This window comes from Bacillus rossius, assembly GCF_032445375.1.
Source record: "Bacillus rossius redtenbacheri isolate Brsri chromosome 9 unlocalized genomic scaffold, Brsri_v3 Brsri_v3_scf9_2, whole genome shotgun sequence".
Classification (NCBI taxonomy): Eukaryota; Metazoa; Arthropoda; class Insecta; order Phasmatodea; family Bacillidae; genus Bacillus; species Bacillus rossius.
Window position 1 is genome coordinate 2,593,073 of NW_026962013.1, and position 24,670 is coordinate 2,617,742.

At 44.6% G+C, this 24,670-nt stretch overlaps 1 protein-coding gene across 4 annotated transcripts; it reads left to right on the forward strand.

Moving 5' to 3' along the window:
* The first annotated feature begins 299 nt into the window (after window positions 1-299).
* Window positions 300-24,670, forward strand: LOC134543035 (acyl-CoA Delta-9 desaturase). 4 transcript variants are annotated; one of them, XM_063387735.1, is made up of 6 exons: window positions 300-357; window positions 15,771-15,983; window positions 18,917-19,047; window positions 20,526-20,731; window positions 21,318-21,503; window positions 22,874-24,670. In XM_063387735.1, the coding sequence occupies exons 2-6, from the start codon at window positions 15,782-15,784 to the stop codon at window positions 23,172-23,174; spliced, it is 1,026 nt and encodes a 341-aa protein (XP_063243805.1). In that variant the 5' UTR covers window positions 300-357; window positions 15,771-15,781; the 3' UTR covers window positions 23,175-24,670. The 4 variants fall into 4 exon arrangements, with proteins under 4 accessions (XP_063243805.1, XP_063243806.1, XP_063243807.1 ...); XM_063387736.1 differs by lacking the exon at window positions 300-357 and adding an exon at window positions 13,179-13,283; XM_063387737.1 differs by lacking the exon at window positions 300-357 and adding an exon at window positions 14,888-14,947.

A 24,670-nucleotide genomic window follows, 5' to 3' on the forward strand; every position in this document is an offset into this window, starting at 1 on the left:
TGGTTTTGCCGGTTCTTGCACGCTCGGCTCAGGCGAAACGTGACATTTTTTTCCGTGCGTGCAGCCGGCGTTCCATCTATTTATAAAGACGTTATCACGTGAAAAATCAACGCTATCTATGAATGTACAAAAGAAGTATGTATCTAGCTGCGGTCTGTGGTGTGGATGTCGCGCCGGGCTGGAGCTGCCGACCGCGGACTCCTGGAGGGGGAGGGGGTAGGGGTGGGAGGAAGGGAGGGGAAAGGGAGGGGAAGGCACGACGCGCGCCCCTGGACACGGCGTGTGGGCGCCTCACTTCTCGCCCGACCGCCGCCACAGACACCAGCGCCGCCAGGTGTCACCAGCCCCGGAGGCCAGGTACGTGCCCGTATACCTGTGTAGCTAGGGACAGGCATTTTTCGCGAAAAAAAAAAAAAACAACTGAATACCTATTAGACTGCAACAATGTATATCCACATCAAGTGTTTCTTCCTTGTGATTGGCGGTCGTCTGCGAGAGACGTCGTTGCCTTATTTGACCGAGCCACTCAGGACGCGTTTACTTCCGAACTGAATTACTGTGATTGGTGTTGTAACAGCAGACATGCACTTGAAAGAAACTCACCCAATCACTAAACACAGACAATGCTACAGTGATTTAACTTATAGCTAGTCTCGGAATATTTACGCGAAATATGCATGCCCCTACGATATAGCTATATAAATTCGAATATAGTTTTCAATCGAACATCAATGATTTGTCGGATCAAATTGTAAACGTGCAGTGGAACAATGTTCCCCGCACTCTTACAGATGTCCAAGAAAAAAGCAATTAATAACACACATATACATACGGTTTTTCAGGAGACAAATCATAATTTCAGAAAAAAAAAATTCTTAGCTCAATTCATTTTTTTTTGTGTAAGAGTTATCTACCAGCAACGAATGCATTAAATATATGTTTATATTTTTGAACTTTTGAATCAATATCAAGTTATTAAATTTGAATTCGAAATTTCCCAACACCAGCAAATATATGGAGCGATTATTAGCGTTGGAAAAAATAAATATTATATACAGTCTGAGTCAGAATAACTGCGGTAATAATGGGCTGAATGTTTAACAGATGTTGAAAACACACGACTTGAGTTCTAAAGTGCAGCTCAAGTGCAGCTAAAGTACTGGTATACATTTTTATTGCAAATTAAAGAAAAAGTATTCACGATAGAACACTAAGCTTCCGGATAATGTGGGGGTAACAACAGGTCAGACAAATAATAGGATTATCCCCAATTATTTCTTCGACATAATTTTTCAACAGGGTGCTGCTTTAAAACATACATCCAGTACTTTACGGGATCGCAATCGCATGTGTTGCAATTGAAACATAATTTTGTTCAGTACTATACTTGTAATAATTGTTTGTGGGACCGCACCAATTTACTCACAGTTATCTCTTCAGATTTTCTGATGCAGAAAACGAAGTTTACTGAAACGTTTCTAAAAAACTGAAAGTCAACCGTTACAACACACCAGATGCAGGGCTCGGTGTATGTTATTTTTTTCAATTTTGTTTTGCTACTGAATAAATACGGGAAATGAGTGTATACTTACCTGAGTGTATACTGTACTTACCTTTCAGTCCCTCGCGAAATTATACGTCTCTAGGTTTTGAGCATGTAAAATACCTCATTTTGATCAATTCACCTACGTATAAACTTGGCCCATTAATAAAATCCTTGCAGACAGGGTCAAGTTACCAAAAATTTAAGAAGTGAAATATCCTGTGCCTGTTACTGGGCATGGCTTTGTTTGTCTATATAAACCTTCATAAGAGTTTTGTCAACATCAGGAAATCTCCTGCGCATTGTTGGAGTGAAATGCCTGCTGTCACGGAGTGATTATGGAAGAAAGAAAAATTGTATTAAATTTTACACAGCCAATAAAAATTCTCAAAAATGTGAGAATTTTGACGGCTACACCATTTTTTCCCCCTAAGAAATACACACCATATCATGAAATAGCCAAGGTAATCTCAGTGCTCTTAAATCTAATAAGTTTCAGTTCTATATACATTTAATTTTCCTAATTTATGAGTACCAAAAAATGTTAAAAAAAAAGTAAAAATAATATCTAATTTTTCAAAACATCTGCAATATACAGGATGAGTCTGAATTTCACCGACAATTTTCGGCTGCGGGTTCAACATGACAAAATAAGTAGAAAACATCTGGTATCTAAACGTCTTTGAAGTTGTGACTGAACTTTTTTTTAAAAAATTATTTATAAACTATTTAAGATAAAACACTGAGCGTCTGTTTATATTCAATTCTATGACATTCTGTAACCAGCGCGAATTTCGTCACTGTAGAAAAATTATTTCATAGAAATAATTTTGATACAGCAAACAAAATTCGCAGTGGTTGTAGAACATCAACCAATTTAAACATATTCCAGCCAGAAACAAGATCCTCCGGCGCGAAATACGTTTATTCAGCTCGAAACATGCTCTTAAAAACAGGAACACACTCTTAGAGCGCTAAACACGGTTTTCCAGCAAGAAATAGACTCTTCGAACTCAAAACACGGTATTACAACTCGAAACATGCGCTTCGTCGCGGAACACGCTCTTCGTCGCGGAACACGCTATTCGTCGCGGAACACGCTCTTCGTCGCGGAACACGCTCTTTTCGCGGAACACGCTCTTCGTCGCGGAACACGCTCTTCGTCGCGGAACACGCTCTTCGTCGCGGAACACGCTCTTCGTCGCGGAACACGTTCTTCGTGTCGCGGAACACGCTCTTCGTCGCGGAACACGCTCTTCGTCGCGGAACACGCTCTTCATCGCGGAACACGCTCTTCGTCGCGGAACACGTTCTTCGTGTCGCGGAACACGCTCTTCGTCGCGGAACACGTTCTTCGTGTCGTGGAACACGCTCTTCGTCGCGGAACACGCTCTTCGTCGTGGAACACGCTCAGCAGAGGACCCGAAACAACAGTCGACCAAGCAGTCGAGTATCACGCGATAGGTCGACGCGAAGGAATCCGCCAATCAGCTGCGGCGACGCCTGGGCCTCTCTCTCGCAGCGCCTCACGTCTGGCGCAGGACGAGACTGGGCGAACTGATCCGTAGGGGCAGGCATTTTTCGCGAATAAATCTGGACGCCTATTATACTGCAACAAGGTATGCCCGCACCCACGGGTTTCTTCCTTGTGATTGGCGGCCGTCTGCGAGAAACGTACGTCGTTGCCTTATTCGACCGAGCCACTCAGGACGCGTTTGAATCCGAACTGAACCACTGTGATTGGTGTGCTGAAAGTATACGTGTACCTGAAAGAATCTCGCCCATTCAAGAAACACAGACGATGCTAAAGTATTTTTAACTTTCAGCTGGTCCCGGAATCTTTTCGCGAAATACGCATGCCCCAACTGATCCGTCTGCAACTATTACGACTCCCGCGGCGGTAGCAGAGGACGTATAGCTGAAGGCAGTGAACCAGACCTGCATCATATCCCCTCGAGCAGCCGATTGTTGATAAGCCAGGGGTCATTGAATGAGGAAAATTTGTTCTATCGTCATCATTTTCATATTTTCTGTCCACCGTGTGTAATTCGCATTACCAAAGTTAAAATTTAAGTTTTAATGAGCTTTGCGAACTTCGTGCATCTGTCAGTGAAACCACGAAGATACAATTAGAAACAATGACTGTAAGAACAATGTTGGCCGAAGACTGTAAGCAGCTCAAGTTCAATCCAATGAAACTCATGACCCACACGTTTATGAAGACGATCATACTATTTTTTAAAGATCTTTGGGTAATCTGTAAACAGTGTTCTTTGCAATTAAAATGTATGTAATATTCAATTACATTTACCAATATTAACATTTACGTACATTCACCGTAAAAAAAAATATTTGTTCCTTTACAAGGATAGTCCTTGGAAACTCAGTTGCCAACGATAGCACTTGTAAAATTGCAAGGCATAGCTTTGTACCATCTGCAATTTTACAAAGCTGTGCCTTGCAGGTTTGCACGTGATATCGTTGGCAACTGAGTTTCCAACAATTTCCCTTGTAAATGTACAAAAAGATTTTTACAGTGTTCGTTGAAAAAGTGTTAACTTTCAAATTTTATACAGTTTAATTCGTCGAAATTAGATGTTACAACTGGTTTAAATTAAAAAAAAACATTAAAATGTTTAGCAAAAATACCAAAAATGAACATTTTTACACTAGAAAACATTTCAATCCGATAGGTGTTTTCTAAAACAGTGAAAAAAGTAGTTTGATGTCCAAGTAAGGTTCTTAACAAACTTTAAATCTCAAATATAGCATATCCACCCTAATTTTGACAGCCACAGGGTGTCTGTGGCCACACGGGCGCACACTCCCGCAAACAGGAGGTGCCAAAAAACTTTCCCACCCAAAAGAAAGTTGGCTAAAACGATAGTCGATACACCTGAGAGAAAACGTTAGTTTCCCAGCTTCTTCTGTGACGGAAAAAAAAAACAAGCAAACTCGCGATTAAGCAGATTAAAGTGAGTGTAAATTGCAACAGGGCATTGGTGAAATTGCCGGCTCCATTTGAGGTCTGAGCGGAGCTCACGAACATGCGTACGGCTCAATTATTGTTGAGAGTTCAATTGGAACACGGACCATTACAAGCGTCTTGCAAGACTCTATAAAGGCCTTGTCACGCTATCTAACCATCCGCATAACTTTCTCTTCAAACTCCTTAAAAAAAAGTTGGATGGCCATTAAGTCACCGCCAACGTTACAAACGAAACCATGTTTTTTTGAAGCGTGAAATGGCAATAGTTACGATTAATAATTTTTTTCATATATCAAGAGTTTTTAACTTTATGGGATGTTGAACGGGATCAGCCAATCAAAATCGTGACAAGCAAATACGGAACAAGTAAACATTTACAAGAAAAGCAAACTTCAAACTGGTGGGCGAAGACAACATGGAAGATAAAAAAGGTAACTTTGATGAAATACGACATGTTCGTACGTAAGGGGTCCGGGCCGTAAATTTTAAAGACTTTTGTTTTTAAATGAAATATCAAGACCTTTGTTTTTTTATAAGTCAACTGTCTTTCAGTTTTAAGAGGTAAAATTTAATATTTTCCATCTGGTACTATGTACACCATTTTATAGTGAAATTTTTAGTTGAAAATTTAAAACTATATCAGTTAAATATGTGTTAGTTTCTAATTTTTAATTTTTGTCTATTAAGAATGAAATTGGTGACTACCACTTTTAAAAGAGGTTTAATATAAACTTTATCAAATAAATATACAATTGAATAAAAATAATGTAGTGTTGGCAATTTTGTTCATAAAATACACCACACCAACTAGTGGAGTAGGATGACACACAAAATTCACCGCCATATATTTTTCTTTAGTTAGATGTTTCTATTGTTTAATGTAGGTCAAATTATTCTGAGGTTTAGCTGCATGTCCATTAAGTGTTGTGTTTTACAGAGCGGTTTTGTCGCAATATACGTGCTCTGTGTTATATGCTATTTTTTTTTTTTTAAATTTGCCTGTCGTTCATTTGCATCTCAATCACTAGCTGGAATTAATTTTTTTTCCCCAGATTTCACTCCTGTGAAACACACGCAAAACATGCAAAAAAAAACTTCTATCTAATCATTACTGAACCGTTTCTTTTGTAAAATTTAGAATGAATAAAAACAAACCGAACACCCAACGTCTCAGGCAGAGACGGGTCAGCTCACAGTTTGTCAGCCAATGAACGGCGGGCAACTCACGCACCCATTCGATTAGAAAGTGCGGGAAATGTACCTGGTTGTTTCTCTCTGGGCCGTGCTGGCAGTCGCTTTGTGCGTCGGTTACTTGCTCGGAGTAGTTAAGCGTGGTTCTGGCTTTTCTTTTGATGCTGGTTCACCGGTGGCTCATACACATGTTTCTGTTTTGGAAAACTATTGTGTTTGTTTCGTCTTTTCCTTCTGTCGTGTTTTTGTCTCGTTTCAACTGTTGTGCTGAATTTTTTTGGGTTAAATATTTTTGTGCTGTTATCATTTGTGGGGGTTTTTTCGTTCTCTTCTGTTTTGGAAAACTATTGTGCTTGTTTCGCCTTTTCGTTTTGTCGTGTTTTTGTCTCGTTTCAACTGTTGTGCTGAATTTTTTTGGGTTAAATATTTTTGTGCTGTTATCATTTGTGGGTTTTTTTTTCGTTCTCTTCTGTTTTGGAAAACTATTGTGCTTGTTTCGCCTTTTCGTTTTGTCGTGTTTTTGTCTCGTTTTAACTGTTGTGCTATTTGTTTTGGGTTCAATTTTTTTTGTGCTGTCATCATTTGTGTTGTTTTTTTTCGTTCTCTTAGTCCATTTTTCTTTGTTTTTCTTTGTTTGTTGACCATATTCCTGTTATGGAATATTATGTGGTGTTTATATCCTGTTGACAACAGCAATTTTTTGCTTAATTTGTGTTTTTGTCTTTTGGGTTTTTTTGTAGTTTTCTTCTACAAACATACATGTGCTTAGCAATGGCGTATGTCCAAAAGCTTACATCAAGTTTTCTTTTGAAGTTATACTTCTTAAGGCGCGTTATGAAAAAAAAATACGATGAGAGTGAATTTTCACGATGCGCGCGCACCATGCAACGAAATTTGTAAATTTGCAAACTGTACAGAGCTCTGCTTTGCGATTTTATAAGTGATAACGTTGGCAACTGCATTTCCAAGGACTATCCTTGTAAAATAACAAAAAAAAAAATGGCGTGTGGTTGTGTCATGGACGCGGCCGTGTGTTGAAGGTGAATACCTGTACGTAACAGGTAATGTTTTCTATATTTTAACACCATATATATTCACTGTAACTAATTAAAAATAGTACTTTATACACGCAATCGATAGATTTTGACGAGAGCTGACGATTGAAACTCAAACGAACGTCGTAGCTTCTCCGAGTCGAAAGCCATACTGAATGGAAACCTCGAAACGCAGAAAAATGACTTCAAAATGGCGGCGCTTCCCCCTCCACCGCGCGCGATGCGTCTCAGTCCTAACTTAGCGTAACGAATTCTTTGATCCTTTAGCTATCCAGTGGTGTGATTTAATTTTGGATGGAGATGTTAGATATGTAGCTACAAACACCAAACTGTATCCCCCGAATTTATCATTCTTTTTTTGAATTGCCTCCCACTATGGAAGCAATTTTAAAGACGTATTCACGTAAAAAAAAACCACTTGGCAGTGTAAGGCATTGAAGGCACTCGAAGTCGCGCACAACAGGTGCTCTGTGTTGATGCTATAGCAGACCGCCGCGGCCAGGGTGCAGCGAAGAAGCGCGTCCAGTGTAAATACTATATCATTTTTTACAAGAAACATTCTTTATAATAGATTTTCGACGTTTTAAATCAAAATTGTTTGTCACACTAAAATCTCACGGAATAGTAGAAATTTAGTGCCCCAACGTTTAGACAGATAATTTTTTTTTTCTGTAATGATTTTTCTTGAAAAAGAATAAAACTGGTCATTTTATATTTTTGGTTTATTTTTTTTTAAACTTTGTTTTTAATTTACGTTCAGACAAATCAGAAATACATGTTAATGTTAATAAACACACGAAACACACACATGTCAAGTTTGTACGAAAGACGTGCTTACGTGTACAAAACCGGCATTAAGTACAGACTAGGTACATACTTTGAAAACACAGTTCCTGCCGTTTCTGTGTATGAGGGCTGTAACATGGAGGAAAAAACCAAAATGTTGCCCACCAAGGATTACAATATTTTTTCCAAAATGGTATCTTATGCAGATAAATTGCTGTTATAATTAGGGGCAGGAAATTATCGCGAAAAAAATCTGAACGCCTACTAGACTGCAACAAGGTATACCCACACCAGCGGTTTCTTCCTTGTGATTGGCGGCCGTCTGCGACAGAAGTCGTTGCCTTGTTTGCACGAGCCACTAAGGACGAGTTTGCTTCCACACTGAATTAGTGTGATTGGTTGTTGTAACAATCGACATGCATCTCAAAGTAACTCACCCAATCACGAAACACAGACGATGCTACAGTAATTTAACTTCCAGCTTCTCTCGGGATCTTTTCGCGAAATTGTCATGGCCCTACTAATTTTTCTTCTCCCTACCCCACCCCCCCTGCCAGGGCTACGCCACTGAGCAGGCTGTGGGGTTTCCGTCCTGACGCCCAAGTGTGTGGATGACAGTATCTCCCTCGGGACGAGGCAACTCCCGCTCCAAGGAGGTGATGCTGCAGGAGGGGTCTCGCCAGCTCGCAGCTGAGGCGTGGCGAGCGGGGACTCGTCTCGCACGAGCGAGATCTGTTCTCACGGGTTTCACTTCTCGCGCAGAAGTAGGCGCCTGAGGCGGCGACAGCTCAGTCAGCTCCGGGTGCCCGCACACTCACCCCTGCACTGCCTCCCGGATGTCTGTACCTCCGGGAAGGCTACCTCTGACGGTCGTTCCGGGCGACAGAGCCAGTCCTACACACCGGCACCTTCCAAGGAGTCTGGCCCCGGGTATACCAGGAGCCTCAGCCAAAACCGCAATAGAACGTGTTCTATTTTTCTGCTACACGCACGAGCAGGAGTCAAGATGGCAGACTCACGTGCAGCAATATAAACCCGTACATGGTCTCTTTTATAAACATTAGGGGACGTACCTAACGTAATGCTATGACGAATGAAACTTTGCGATAGTAAAACTACCCTGGAATATATGTGGTAAAATAAAATAGTCCTAGAAAGAAGTGATTGCAAGTTTCAAAAATACGTAATAAACCTGCACTACGCGTAGTCTCCTTCAGGAAGTGGCCTGAGGTCGAGTCGTACACAACCTGACTGCGGCGGCTGGTTCACGTTTCCATGCTGAGAGTGTGGATCGCCGAGGATCCAAGATGGCGGACCTGAGTCCTGCGGCAGAACCGACTGCTGCACACTACTCACGAGGTCGGAGCGTGGATCGCGCTCGTGTGCAGGACTGGAGACATTTCATGTCATCCACACTTAACCAACATTGACGATTTTAATGCAATTGCCTGATCTCAGTGATGATCAGGAACTGGGTTTTATTCTTCACCAACACAAGCCACCTTGTCAAAAATAAATAAACTGTTTAATGCTACGCCGAAATTATTTGTAAGGACATTGTACCTGAAAAATCTTAGGCTGTGTATTCTCTCTTGAGACACTATTGATTCAGGGTGGTTCAGTGGTTTCATGTTTTAACGCTTTCTCGACACAGGGCAAGAGTTCAAAAATGTCTAGATCAGCTGTCAAGCACTAAGCTTAAATTTCGCTATATATAATCTGATAATATGCCAGGTGCCACAGAAGTGTGCTTTGGACTCGCGCCAGTTCCTTCAGGACTCTGGAACACTCTGGAACACAATCACTGAACATTTATTTAATTATGTAACTAGTTTTAATTTGGATTAAACTGACAGAGATTCTCAAAGTTAATAAATTGACTAAAATCATACAATTTCAAAATTTTCATGCAGTAATGTGACGCATAATTTAATTCCACCATTATATCAATTATATATTGAAAGGAAAAGTTTGAAACTGTTCAAAAGAAAAATAAACTTTGATATTGTGACACGATTAAAAAAATATTTTAGGTTATTGGCCAAATTTATTTGATGGAGAAAATGGGAAGTCGTTTTCCACCCAATATTAACTTTCCAACTCTATTGTCAAATAGATTTGGAGAATAATTTGACACCACTCGTACTCCGCCATTACTGTACAGCCAGTGCTCTCTGTTGAGCACGGCGGGAACTACAAGAGCTGTTCTGACGCGCGCAGTAAGATGCACAAACAAGGCGGCGAGTCTTTCAAAGGAATTCCCCTTCTCTGGTTTCTCCGTACGACAGGCTGTGACGCGCTCGGTCAGACGATATACCCAGAACCAACACGACTTTCACGCTCGCCAGCTGAGCGGAGTCTCAGCCAGGTGCGAGTTTCGTAACCGAGTCGATGACGTCATGGGCGGTCCCCGCTTCGAGACTTGGCCGGGTGAGATGGAGTATTTCGGGTGGTAATGGAAGTACTCACATTTCAAAGGGAAGTCTGAAATTTAAAAAAAAAAAATCGTTCAATCGTGTTTTTTTTCTTTCTCTTCTGTTTTTGGAAAACTATTGTATTTGTTTCGTCTTTTCGTTTTGTCGTGTTTTTTGTCTCGTTTCAACTGTTGTGCTGAATTTTTTTTGGGTTCAACATTTTTGTGCTGTCATCATTTGTGGGGATTTTTCGTTCTGTTAATCCATTTTTCTTTGTTTTTTTCTTTGTTTGTTGACCACATTCCTGTTATGGAATATTATGTGGTGTTTATATCCTGTTGACTACAGCAATTATTTGCTTAATTTGTGTTTTTGTCTTTTGTGTTTTTTGTAGTTTTCTTCTACAGACATACACGTGCTTAGCAATGGCGTATGTCCAAAAGCTTACATCAAGTCATGCACTCCCATTGCACAAATCTTTCAAAGATAATACGTTTAATCAAAAGCCTATTTTAACGCATTTCCCACATCTTTGAAATAAACAAAGTAATGAAGTAGGTTATTTGTTATCTTTGCTGTTTTTTTTTTAGTTCCATTTGGTGTTGGGTAAGTAATGACTGCCATTGTTGACGTCACTGTTGAATTATCGCATTCTCGTCTTAGGAAGCTACTCCTGTATCGGAAGTTAAGGGGGAGGGAAGGAAGCAAAATACGCCAATTTGACTTCAGAAGTGTTTATGCCAGGCCCATTTTTTTTTGTTGATATTAAAAAATTGCGTTCTTTGACAGTATAAAAAGTTGTAGTTATTCTAAAAAAAAATTAAATACTAAACGCTAATAACATAACAAGGAACATAGCAGCCTGTCACAATTATATTTAGGCATTCCATTTAACTTTAACGAAGCCAAATTTTGAAAATCAAACTTTAGAATAATATTATGTTCATTTCGAGGTAATGTCTTTTCTGTTCCTTTCCCTCTCCCTTAAGGCAATTGCATTCGACTTTGTTTTTGGAAACCCTCCACGTCTGTATTTGTCAAAGGACTCTTATTTTGCACTTTCATTAGTCATTTAGCATTCTATTTATTGAAATTAAATTTATAGAGCGCCAGGGAAAAAAGTATGTCATAAAACGGCAAAGTGGGATTAATTAAATGGCTACTATAATGAAGAGCCAGCTTACTAGTATAAGTCAGCAGTTATTTTTACGATATGATTGAGTTTTAATAGAATAAGTCTTAATTTTTATATAGAGAAAAGAAGTACCAGTCAAAACAATATTTATTATTGCAAAATATTAGGAACCTAAAAATTCGATTTTTCAGTGATCTCCAGGATAGACTGCACAGTCCTGTACATAATCGGGCAAACATCCCATGCTCATTGGCTGCTGACTCGAGAGTTGTCTAGGCTGGGTTGCCTGTGGTTGGACACTTCTTTGTCTCGTTGACCTACATTCGCCCAGATAAGCCGTGCGCCAATGGCGAAAGGAAAGCAAATGTATAAGTATTTGAAATCCAGCACATCGCGAAATGAATCTGCGAATTTTTCCGGTCTCTTCATATTATGCATTAAAAATATTTTTTCAACCCTACAATCTAGGACCTCTTAAATTATTTTCTATTATTTAGATTTTTTTGGTACTATTTACCCAAATTATTGCGCGTATTTTATACGAAGGTCCAGTTTTATCTTAAATAACTCTACGTGCATTTGGGGCGCATTCTTCGTTAAAAGGAATGTAAATGCGCTGTTATTTATAAAAGTGTACAGATGTGATAATAACAACACCGAGCCACAGTATGTTCAACACGTGTCCAGCGCTAAGTGCTTCGTCACCTCTGGCCGAGGAATGCAATGTTGAGCTCAACTGCAAGCTACAGTTCAGTATTTTAAACATTTGGAATGACCGATTGTTCTAAACGGTTTTACTGCGAAATTAAAAAGTAATAATTTGTCAGTGCCGGGCACAACATTTTTTCAAATGCTTTCAAAAGTCCAAAATAATTGCTGTCCTTGCTTGAAAATATTTGGTATTTTTAAAACAAAATATACTACGCCAAAGAAAAATATTACATTTTTAGCACAAGTATAAACACTTTAAACTAAAACATTTTGCAGACGAAATTGAAGGAAAAAAAATTGTGGTCACGAATTGTTTCCATGACGTCAGTAAATATAGGATTTCACGTCACGCAATTCTAAATATACAATTTCACATAAAAACCTAAAACCTACATAACGATAGTTTTGGGAATTTTTAAAATTAAAAATTTAATTTTAAAACTTTAACCAAATGTATTAGCATTGTGAATAACTTTGTTAAATTGATATGAAATAAGAATAAGTTTTAGATTTCCAAGGTAAATCATTATTGAATTTTAATTTATTTTGCCCAATCGTCTTGAACCTATTAATTTTTAAATTCACAGCGTGAAATTATAAACAAGTGGCTATAATTCGGAATAAAATATGTTTGTCAGATAAATCGTTTATATTAAAGAAACGCTGGTCCTTTAGTCCTTTGTGATTTACTATTGAGGTGCGTGGCACCCTTAGCGAACCAGGCCGCAGCGCCGGCGGGGCCAGACGGACGGACATACTTCCTCGATGTCCGAGCGCTGGCCGTGACCCAATGCCCTCGGAGTTGTTACGTCTGTGACCACTTTCACCCGGGCCTCTTCTTAGCAAAGGGAGTGGGGAAGGGGGGGGGGGGAGTCCGGACGCGAGCCAATCACAGGGCGCCGCTGGTTCTTTTGTTTCGGCTTTCTCCCAGCCGCGGAGGACCCAGCTCCCGCACGGAGACCGCTAATTGGCGGGACCGCACGCGCGCAGCCTACCGCTCACTGCACAGTCGGTGCGGTGAAAGCTCCTGCATCAGGCATCACGTGGTCCGGCACGCTCTGTCGTCCGGCACCGATCGGGCCGCTCGCCCGGTGCGGACTCGGGCTGTGCTGATCGGCGGGGGCTTCTGGTTTCGCTCGTCGCTCGTCGCTCGTCGCTCGTCGCTCGTCGCCGCCGTCGGGTTCCGCTCGTCGGCGCAGTGTTTCCCGTCGTGTCACACCCGGTTGCTCCCGTGACTACGTGACTACGTGCGCGCGTGACTACGTGACATGGCCTCCCTCCCCTGACTCTCTCCCCCCCCCCCCTCGCTACTTGCCGGACTACACTGTCCCGGTCAGTAGCTCGGAAGAGCCCGTCTCGTGGGCGCTTAGGCCACTCTGGCACGCACACACGAGCAAGAGAGCTGGCGGCAGGACATTGTTGCCGCGCCACTGTAGGTGTGTCGGTAAGAGAATACCAGGTAAGCCATGTCGCAGGTATTGAGATCCTTGCATGGAGCCAGGGGCGCAACAACTAAATTTCCAAAAGGGGGGGGGGGGCGGCAATATACCTTATTATAAAGAATCATCGATCCCCCCTATTGAAGCGGGGTGTACGGGGGTCCTCCCCGGGAAAATTTGTATTTCAAGGTGGAAAATGGTGCTATTTAAGCAGTTTTATTATCTAAAAATTGATTACACAGCACTTTCTTTGCCCCCGTTTGCCCCCACTTCAAGATTTCAGAGAGGGGGGGGGGGGCAAAATACCCTTCCCTCCCTGTTGTGCCCCTGCATGGAGCTAGCCCGCGCAGTGGTAACACACTGAGTTTTGCAATCCAGGGGGAGCTGTTTTAGAATCCCAGTTGGTCCATCCTGTGATCTGTTGCTATGCAAGGTATAACAGCATCACCCCAGGCATTTGCTGGGCTGGTCCCTCTGCACAGCCCTTTCTGTGTCCTCCTGTTGCCTTATCTCATTGTCCACAAGGTCGTCCTGATCAGGGACGATAAGCGCGACGCTCGCTGGTGCTTCTGGCGCGGTGTCGCCTCTAAGCGCAGCAGTATTCTCATCGTGCGTAGGACAACTGTGAGATCTGAGCGGTGACCATAACATTAAATGGCGGGGAAATGAAGATAAAGGCGTAATAACCTGTAAAGGTGTTTAATGTTTCAATATTTCTTTGAAAACACGCGTTTTAACCACTTTCACTCTCTTAGAATTTTTTTTTTTAAAAAATTGGTCGTCTGTAAAGTTCGTTTACGGACGATAGTTTAACGTGACCACGTAATAACAAAACATTTATGAAATGATTGCATACTTTTATGAATAAAGTTGAATCATTTTTATTGAATTATCACTATTATGTATGGATACAAAGAACGAGTGAAATGAAATCTACAATTTAATCGATAAATTTACTTTTATTTGCACTCATCAATTAAAATATGTTTATTACTTTAACGAACAGATTATTTTAACTATAACTTTTATACATGTTTGCTATTTAACTTCTTCCAATCTGTGTTATTCTGTTAAGGATAGGACGATGATAGGAAAAGTGGAAAACAAATGGGAGAGTTTCAAGTTTAATGTGCCTCGAAAAAGTCAAATCGATGGTTGTTACAATCGAGTGGAAGAGAGATAGATGCGGCGCAAGCATACAATGAGCGTATCGGGACAATGTGCGTAACGTGACACTTTTTCGTGCGTGCAGCCGGCGTTCATCGATTTACTAGACGTTGTCACGTCAAAAATAAATCCGGAAACAAGACCACTCAACCGCCCTGAGCGAGTTGTTCGCAGACACGGCGCGGCGCGACACCTCTGGGTCAGGCCAGAGTAGCGCCGAGGAGTGCAGCTCCGCGTGTTGCCAGCTCGTGCTGACCTTCCCGGCACGCGCCGAGGCACTCGTGTCCGCTGGAGGGCACGTGCCGTGCGGCGAGTGTCCGGGCAGTGCTTCCTTGCTTGCAACATGACCCCGGGGATACTTCCTTGTAGCAAGACTCCAGAGGTTCTTCCTTGTAGCATTACTCTATAGATAGTTCCTTGTAACATTATCTTAGAGGTACTTCCCTGTAGAATCACCCTAGAGATACTTCCTTGAAGCATGACCCTGGAGGTACTTCCTTGAAGCATGACCCTGGAGGTACTTCCTTGTAGCTGGCCGTGGTCAAACCGCGGCGAAACGCCTGCACTCTGCGTGTCGGAGTCCTTCAGAGAGCGAGCAGTTGGAGACATCAGTGCGGAACACAGCGAGCATTGTTACAGCCGGCTTGCTTGCCACCTCGGGGCTTCAGCTGTGCCAGATCAGCGTTTATGCTGAATTCTAAAAGTGTAGTATGGTTTTAACGGGAATACTAAAGAAAATATTACGTGTAGTACTGTCTAATAATATCTAATAAAAGTTGTGTTAAGCCGTTCTATAGAAACTAAAAATAAAGGTTGGCGTTTCTGTTTGAAAATGTTTGTCGGTCAAGGTCAGCAAACACCCTAGTCCTCCGAAAAAAAAATATTTCCATCGCAAGCCATCGATCAGTGCTGGATAATAGAATGTGCTGAATCAAAGAGTACAGCACGAAAGAGCGCCGACTGTAATTTCACAATTTACAGGATTTGCAGTATTCCTGGCTATAAGTTTTGCTATTTTGCTGAAATAGCCTATGGTCACTTGAAATACACATGGTAACGAAGTTAATGAATACAAAATTGCATACAACAACCAATGTTAACATGCAATATTCCTATGTATTATCTTTTTAAGTAGTCTATATGATAAAAAAATGTTTTTGGAATAGGAAATGAATGACTTATATACATAAATCAAAAAAATTAATTCCATCCAGTTTAATGTTTCGTTGAAATAAGTATTCTCAGTTTGAAAAATAAACGGACAAAAGAGTAATCGAAACTGTGCATGTTAGTTTTTGAAGCGTGTTTCACTGCCCCCTGACCGCCCTCCTGTGTCGCAGGAGCAGCAGATATGTCGACGGGAGACGCGAAGCCCGGAGGCGGCACGGACGCCGCCCCCGGCACGGACAAGGCGCCGCCCCCAGCGCCGCCCCCGCGCGCCAAGCGCGACATCAAGTGGCCCATGGTGCTGTTCCACATCCACCTGCACGTGGGCGCCGTGTACGGCCTCTTCGTCGTCTTCAGGGACGCCTACGTCTGCACCTCGCTCTTCGGTGAGTCGCGCCGACACCGGTCCACGCGGTGAGACTCGGGACAGCGGCGGACGCAGGGTGGGGTTACGCCCCCTCCCTCCATTGGAAATCAGGACAGCGGCGGATGCAGGGTGGGGTTACGCCCCCTCCCTCCACAGGGACTCAGGACAGCGGTGGACGCATGGTGGGGGTTACGCCCTCTCCCTCCATTGGAAATCAGGACAGCGGCGGACGAAGGGTGGGGTTACGCCCCCTCTCTCCACAGGGACTCGGGACAGCGGCGGGCGCAGGGTGGGGTTACGCCCCCTCCCTCCACAGGGACTCAGGACAGCGGCGGACACATGGTGGGGTTACGCCCCCTCCCTCCACAGGGACTCAAGACAGCTGTGAACACATGGTGGGGGTTACGCCTTCTTCCTCCATGGGAAATCAGGACAGCGGCGGACGCAGGGTGAGGTTACGCCCCCTCTCTCCACAGGGACTCAGGACAGCGGCGGACGCAGGGTGGGGTTACGCCCCCTCCCTCCACAGGGACTCAGGACAGCGGCGGACGCATGGTGGGGGTTACGCCCTCTCCCTCCATGGGAAATCAGGACAGCGGCAAACGCAGGGTGGGGTTACGCCCCCTCTCTCCACAGGGACTCGGGACAGCGGCGGGCGCAGGGTGGGGTTACTTCCCCTCCCTCCACAGGGACTCAGGACAGCGGCGGACGCAGGGAGGGGTTACGCCCCCTCCCTCCACAGGAACTCAGGACAGCGGCGGACGCAGGGTGGGGTTACGCCCCCTCCCTCCACAGGGACTCAGGACAGCAGCGGACGCAGGGTGGGGTTACGCCCCCTCCCTCCACAGGGACTCAGGACAGCGGCGGACGCAGGGTGGGGTTACTTCCCCTCCCTCCACAGGGACTCAGGACAGCGGCGGACGCAGGGTGGGGTTACTTCCCCTCCCTCCACAGGGACTCAGGAAAGCGGTGGACGCATGATGGGGTTACGCCCCCTCCCTCCACTGGGACTCAGGACAGCGGCGGACGCAGGGTGGGGTTACTTCCCCTCCCTCCACAGGGACTCAGGAAAGCGGTGGACGCATGATGGGGTTACGCCCCCTCCCTCCACTGGGACTCAGGACAGCGGCGGACGCAGGGTGGGGTTACTTCCCCTCCCTCCACAGGGACTCAGGAAAGCGGCGGACGCATGATGGGGTTACGCCCCCTCCCTCCACTGGGACTCAGGACAGCGGCGGACGCAGGGTGGGGTTACTTCCCCTCCCTCCACAGGGACTCAGGAAAGCGGTGGACGCATGATGGGGTTACGCCCCCTCCCTCCACAGGGACTCAGGATAGCGGCGGACGCAGGGTGGGGTTACGCCCCCTCCCTCCATAGGGACTCAGGACAGCGGCGGATGCAGGGTGGGGTTACGCCCCCTCCCTCCACAGGGACTCAGGACAGCGGCGGACGCAGGCTGGGGTTACTTCCCCTCCCTCCACAGGGACTCAGGACAGCGGCGGACGCAGGGTGGGGTTACTTCCCCTCCCTCCACAGGGACTCAGGACAGCGGCGGACGCATGATGGGGTTACTTCCCCTCCCTCCACAGGGACTCAGGAAAGCGGTGGACGCATGATGGGGTTACGCCCCCTCCCTCCACAGGGGCTCAGGACAGCGGCGGACGCAGGGTGGGGTTACTTCCCCTCCCTCCACAGGGACTCAGGACAGCGGCGGACGCATGATGGGGTTACTTCCCCTCCCTCCACAGGGACTCAGGAAAGCGGTGGACGCATGATGGGGTTACGCCCCCTCCCTCCACTGGGACTCAGGACAGCGGCGGACGCAGGGTGGGGTTACTTCCCCTCCCTCCACAGGGACTCAGGACAGCGGCGGACGCAGGCTGGGGTTACTTCCCCTCCCTCCACAGGGACTCAGGACAGCGGCGGATGCAGGGTGGGGTGGCGCCCCCTCCCTCCACAGGGACTCAGGACAGCGGCGGACGCAGGCTGGGGTTACTTCCCCTCCCTCCACAGGGACTCAGGACAGCGGCGGACGCAGGGTGGGGTTACGCCCCCTCCCTCCACAGGTACTCAGGACAGCGGCGGACGCAGGGTGGGGTTACGCCCCCTCCCTCCATGGGGTTAAAAAAAAAAGCAAATTATCAGTGAAGACAGTATATTACTGTGTGGGAAGTACGTCACCTAAGGATACTTCTGTATGCCCATATACCATTGTGTTCGATGTAATAGTGCTGCAATTTTTATTTGAAAAACTTTTTATATTTAATATTTTTTTTTTGAAAATCCACCCACCCTCTAACCAAAAAAAAAAGTGAACGATTCTTTCAGTGCTTGCCAGTGATGTGTGAACATCTAACATCATAACGAGCAAATTCATGTGTTCTCAAGTTGCAAGTAAACTTATAATACAAAGCAATACAAATTTTCAACTATAGGTATAAAGAAACGTTTCCACTTAAACCAAACGAAAACTATTTGAATAATGACTGAACCCCGGGTTGTACCTGATTTTCAAAAAAGGAATTTTATTAAAATACTGCCCATCTTGTCAACATTCCTTAAACAGTTACCAATATAAAGTTTTCCTTTGTCTTTTTGGACTTTGGTTCGCGCCATCCGCCACTGGTGGTAGCACAGTTGTTGCACACATCCGTTCCATGCAACTTCCGTTCCAATTCACTCTTACCAAATGCTGATGTATATATGGAGCAAGGAAGTTTACACATCAAAAAAATTCCTGTATGCACCAATTACTAATGACTTAGTCATAAACTTATTAACAATGTGCCACTATTAGAGATTTAGGTTAGTCCAAAGAAAAAAATCACGGCTTAAAGCGTACAACTAAGAAACCTAAATAGTACATACAATAAAAAAAATTGATTAATTGAATAGTGTGTGCTGAGTAGAGGTCGTTAAGAGAAACAATATTTAAAGAATGGGTGTTGCAGCGGCGGTGTTGGCCATGGTGTCTCTCCTGGGGGTGACAGCAGGCGCCCACCGGCTCTGGGCTCACCGCTCATACCAGGCCAGCACCCCGCTCAGGATCTTCCTGGCTCTGTGCCACACAGCCGTCGGCCAGGTGAGTAGCCCACCTCTTCCCTCTCCAGTAGCATACCTCTTCCCTCTCTAGTAGCATACCTCTTCCCTCTCCAGTAGATACCTCTTCACTCTCCAGTAGCATACCTCTTCCCTCACCAGTCGCATACCTCCCCCCTATCCAGTAGCATACCTCTTCCCTCTCTAGTAGCATACCTCTTCCCTCTCCAGTAGATACCTCTTCACTCTCCAGTAGCATACCTCTTCCCTCACCAGTCGCATACCTCCCCCCTCTCCAGTAGCATACCTCCTCCCTCTCCAGTAGCATACCTCTTCCCTCTCCAGTAGCATACCTCCTAACTCTCCAGTAGCATACCTCTTCCCTGCACAAATCTCTCCTACCTGCCCTTGGTCACACACCAGTCTAACTTAAACACTATTCTCTAGCATACATCACTGCTTCTTACCTAGTATGAACCACGCATTTCTAGCGTGTTTCATGTATACCTAGAGGTAGAACACTTTGGCATAGCCTTCACCAGTAGAGGACCTACCTTTGAAATTAGAGAGGGCGGATTAACAATAGCATTGGTTCACACAGAATGCCTCGCACTTGAACAGTGGTCCCGAGATTATGAAGAAAAAGTACCGGTATATATTAAAAAATAATAGATCCTTAAAATGCTATTATTAAATTATATAATTTGGTGTCATCCGAATTTAATATAAGACTTGCCTAACTTAAATACAATTTTTCATTGTACAATAGTATTTTTTTAAAAAGTAAAATAACACATTTTTTCAAAAAGATTTTGACGGAATTCAAAGGTCAGATGCCAGATTAATTATATATATAACATTTATTTTCCTTAGTTCTAGTTGGGATATGGAACAGGGAGTGTGTCCACCAGCCCTCTCACCGTCCCTGGCCTGCACCACCCATCCCTAACCTGACATACTCCAACCTTACTGCACCCAGCTGGAAACTGTGCTGGTGACTTGGGGGTGTCATTTTCCCTGATGGACACTGTACCCAGCCGTAAGCTGGGCTTTGTACTTGAAGCTGTCGTGTAAGAAGTGACCGAATACAGTTCCACGTGAGGTGGTGCACGGTGTATGCAAGGGCGTAGGAACCGGGGGGGACAGGGGGGATGTGTCCCCCTGATTTTTTTGGGTGGAGGGGACTGTCCCCCCCAACTTTCTAGACCGTGATATTTTTATTTTGTAATATTATTCTGACCAACTTTATTTGTAATTTCTTCACTCATCAAATTTTATCTTAAGGAAAAAATAATAATTTTAACATTGATGTATCCAATGGTTAGATACAAAAACTGCTTAAAAAGTGCTATTTTGCACTTTTAAAATCAAAATTTTCCTGTGAAGGACCCCCGGACCCCCCGTCTTAGTAAGAGGGTAATGGGTTTACATGACATCAAAATCATTATTTCTCCCCCCCAACTTTATGAACACAGCTACGCCAATCGGTGCATGATGGACACGACTGTCGCTGGGTCGCAGGGCAGCATCTACGACTGGGTGCTGGACCACCGGATACACCACAAGCACTTCGGCACGGAGAACGACCCCTACAACCACAAGCGAGGGATGTACTACGCGCACGTGGTGTCGCGCGTCGAGACGGCGCACCCCCACCGCGAGGAGATGGAGAAGGCCGTCGACATGTCCGACCTGGACGCCGACGGCGTCGTCATGTTCCAGAAGAGGTGAGCCCGAGCGTGGCCTGATGACTCTCACATGAACTAGGAGGGTCAGCTTGCTCTTGCCAAATTGTGACTGTGAAACGGAGTTGATAAACGTGAACGTCAAGACTACGTTTTATGGAAAACTTCTGCATATTTTGAAGTTTTCTGCTTATTGTAAGCATATAGGCCAAAATATGGGGATCCGCCCGTGTTGAGTGTTTCTGTCGACGAGACTTTAACCCCGCCAACCCCTCCGAGAGGTAAATCCTTTTCTACCCTGTCCAGCTCTTCATCCATGCCACCCAGTACACTCCTACGGTCTGTGCCCAGGGTTTTCCCTGTGTCTAAGCAGGTTTTACCTGGGCCCCAACTTGGCATAGTTTTAGGATAGGGGAGTTAGTCATGGTGCCAATCGCTGCCATGGCTGGCCAATCCCCTCCTAGCACACGATGCATGTGACCCTTACCTGCATGGCCAACCCCGGCATGACCAGGAATATAAGCTTCGGCCTGAGACGCACCTAGGTCCCCTCCTACATCTACACTTAGTTTTAAGTGAGGTTAGGGAAGATAATAATGGACGGGGACGCGGGTTGGGGTTCCGGCAGGTTCTACTGGCTGCTGATGCCCGTGCTGTGCTTCCTGCTGCCCATCAACGCGCCGGTCGAGTACTGGGGCGAGACCATCATCAGCTCGTTCTTCGTGGTGGGCTGCCTGCGCTACTGCGTCACGCTGCACCTCGCCTGGCTCATCAACACCTCCGTCTGCATCTGGGGCATCGACCCCGAGAACAAGTGCGTGCTCACCTCGCCTCCTCGCCTTGCGTGGCTAGTGCTGGCGACGTGGCGCCTCGCGCTCCGCATTCACAGTGTGATAGTGTGCTCATGGGAATATGTGCAAGTACGCGAGTGAGAAAAGATGCGAGTATGAGAGTGCGCAAGTATGCGAATGCTCAAGTATGAAAGTATGAAAGTGCTCAAGTATGAAAGCACATTGTAATGCAAACATGCCAACGAAGTCACCACTCCTGATCAATGCCTACAATTCTCGTTACCTACCCTATTTGTTACTCACTTTTCGTCATGCGTTCGTCTACCGGAAGTAAAGAAGGCAGTGGTGGTCCTAGACTCTGCGGGGCTCTGGGCCATTTTCTTCTGTGATGTCCTTATATTTTGGAGAAGGGCCTTATCGGAGTGCTCGGGCGTGGAAGAGCCCCCAATAAAATGCTGATTTTGGTGGGACCACACAGAAAATTTAAAAAGTAATTTCTTTGAAATAGTTATTTTTGAGCCAACCTGCAATTTTAATTTGACGATCGCTTTAGTATTTCATCTAAAAAAAAATATATAATTTCCTTGAAAATTATACTAAGGTCAGTTTTGTGAATGCTAAAATTTTTAATGCAGAATTTAAATGAACACTACATTAAAATACATGTTAATAAAAATTATAATTCATCCGTTTCAATTTGTGGCCATGTTTCTCACAGAGAACAAGGAAACTGTAAAAGACTGGCATGGGGCCCTGGGTGCATGTCCTGCCTTGAGCTGCCACTGAAAGAAAGTTCCCTTCAAAAGTCCTCGCCAGAAGTGGGACTGAGCTCATGGCCCACCAAGGACCACTTCGTCCTGCCACAGCTCGAGGCGTGTGGGGTCGGGAGTGACCTTGAACCGGCGAGGCAGGACGCACACGCTACGAGCGTACACCTCAGCTCTAATGTGACAGCTCGTGAAATCGATTTGTCGCGTTGTGATTGTTATACTCCAGTGGTTCGCAGCCCACGACTCCTCCTCTAGTGTTAAGAGGTCCATATGTGCCTTCAACACAGGGGCGCAACAACAGGGGGGGGGGGGGGCAAGGGTATTTTGCCCCCCCCTCTGAAACCTTTAAGTGGGGGCAAACGGGGGCAAATAAAGTGCTGTGTAATAAATTTTTAGATAATAAAACTGATTAAATACCACCATTTACCACCTTGAAATACAAATTTTCCCGGGGGGGACCGCCGCTTCAATAGGGGGGGATCGATGATTCTTTATAAAAAGGTATATTGCCCCCCCTTTGGAAATTTAGTTGTTGCGCCCCTGCTTCAACAGTTATATATAAGGTACTTCGCGTGGATCTGTCAGGGGCACGTCGAGGTGATACGGCACATTGTGTCCCGCAGGGCCTCGGCTGACTCCAACCTGGTGTTCGTGCTGACCAAGAGCTACTGGCCGTTCTACCACTACCTGCTGCCGTGGGACTACAACTGCGGCGAGTACGGCTCGTACGAGGACGGCTTCACGACGGCCATGATCCGCGTGTGGGCGGTGCTGGGCTGGGCGTACGGCCTGCGCACCATCGACAGCAACTCCGTCAAGAGCGCAGTGCACACGTCCGTTAAGACGGGCCGCGACATCAAGGAGTGCCTCGAGGAGGAGGGCCACAAGATGGCCGACATCCTGCACCTCAAGAAGCTGCAGTAGCACGCCTCCGCCAAGGAGGACGCGCGTCTGATCTCCTTGGCGAGCGCCACAAGATGGCTGCCGCTTCTGACCGCCAGCAAAAAATATATATTTAAAGTCCGACATTCTGCACCTCAAGAAGCTGCAGTAGTGCGCCTGCGCCAAGGAGGACGCGCATCTGATCTCCTTGGCGAGCGCCACAAGATGGCTGCCGCCTCTGACCGCCAGCAAAAAAATATGTTTAAAGTCGTGAACATTTCTGAGAAGTGTCTCATTGTGATTTACTGTTCCAGACACGTATATAAGTATCATCCCTCTTCATGTTATTCCGTAAAATGGTTAGGTCACAGCCTTAAGTCCCAAAGAGGTGCATTGTCCACAAAAATAATCTAATCTGCCAGTGAGATTCATGTGAAGGCAATGTTGTACTCTTTGCCTGAGCCAATTTCACCCTTCTGAACCTTAAACAAGCAAAATACATACTTCCACTACTACCTAAAATATTTACCTAAAAAATACAACATAAAAATCTATTTTGAACATGATACTTTCAACTGGCTGGTAGTGTTTGTTTGAACATTACCAACAGTTTTTGTAAAATTAAATCTTATAAATACAATCTTCTATGAATTCCTATTAATTTAAAAGAGATGGTCAAACGTCATCCCTTATTGCAATTTAAGGCTGGCATAAATCATCAGGACAGGAAGGCAAAGCTGTTGTTCGGGTACACTTCTGTTTTACAGTTCCATGTAGGTACCAATCACATGTGGAGATTCGGTAAGCCTACAACTCGCGTAGTTTTGGTTCCCTACCACGTTCGTGCAACTTCGGATTTCTCTCAAAAATTGAAATTTAAAAAATCGAAGGGTTGGGTTAGGTTAGTCACAACATGCTTGTTTTCATTGGAAACTTCTGATTTAGCGGCTGAAGTGGCGTTAATATCAAAACGCAAAACTTCGGAAATCTTCGGAAATTCTTGCAGGGAACCGAAACTACGTGAGTTGTATGCTTCCTGTGGAGATTCTTCTGTAGACACTAAGTAATAAAACTCCACTACTGACCATTTTTTTGTTTTAAACTATAGTTCCATCAAATTTATATTATAAATAAAATTAAAAACTATCACCACCCATTATTTCCAGGATTCATAAATATAACAACATTTTAACCGAAGCCAACTATAATTAAAAATTGCTTGCAATTTGTTTGCTGCAAAAGTTTGAAAGACAAGACAAAGACTGTTAGATCATTAGTTAGCCTACATGTTAAGGTGAGATAGTACTACTTTCTTTAATATTCATTATCACCTTCATCCCCCAGTTTCTAATCAGTGATGTTTTAATGATGGCATGTTGCCAAATAGACCACCTACTTTACGCTCATTCATATTACATTGTAATGTGATTGCTTTCACCTACTTTATAGTTCAAAATAGAAGTTTAAATAAGGCCAGTTATTTTTGTTTGTTTTAAGTATTGTAAAACAATTGTTGAACATTAAAACCAGAATGTGTA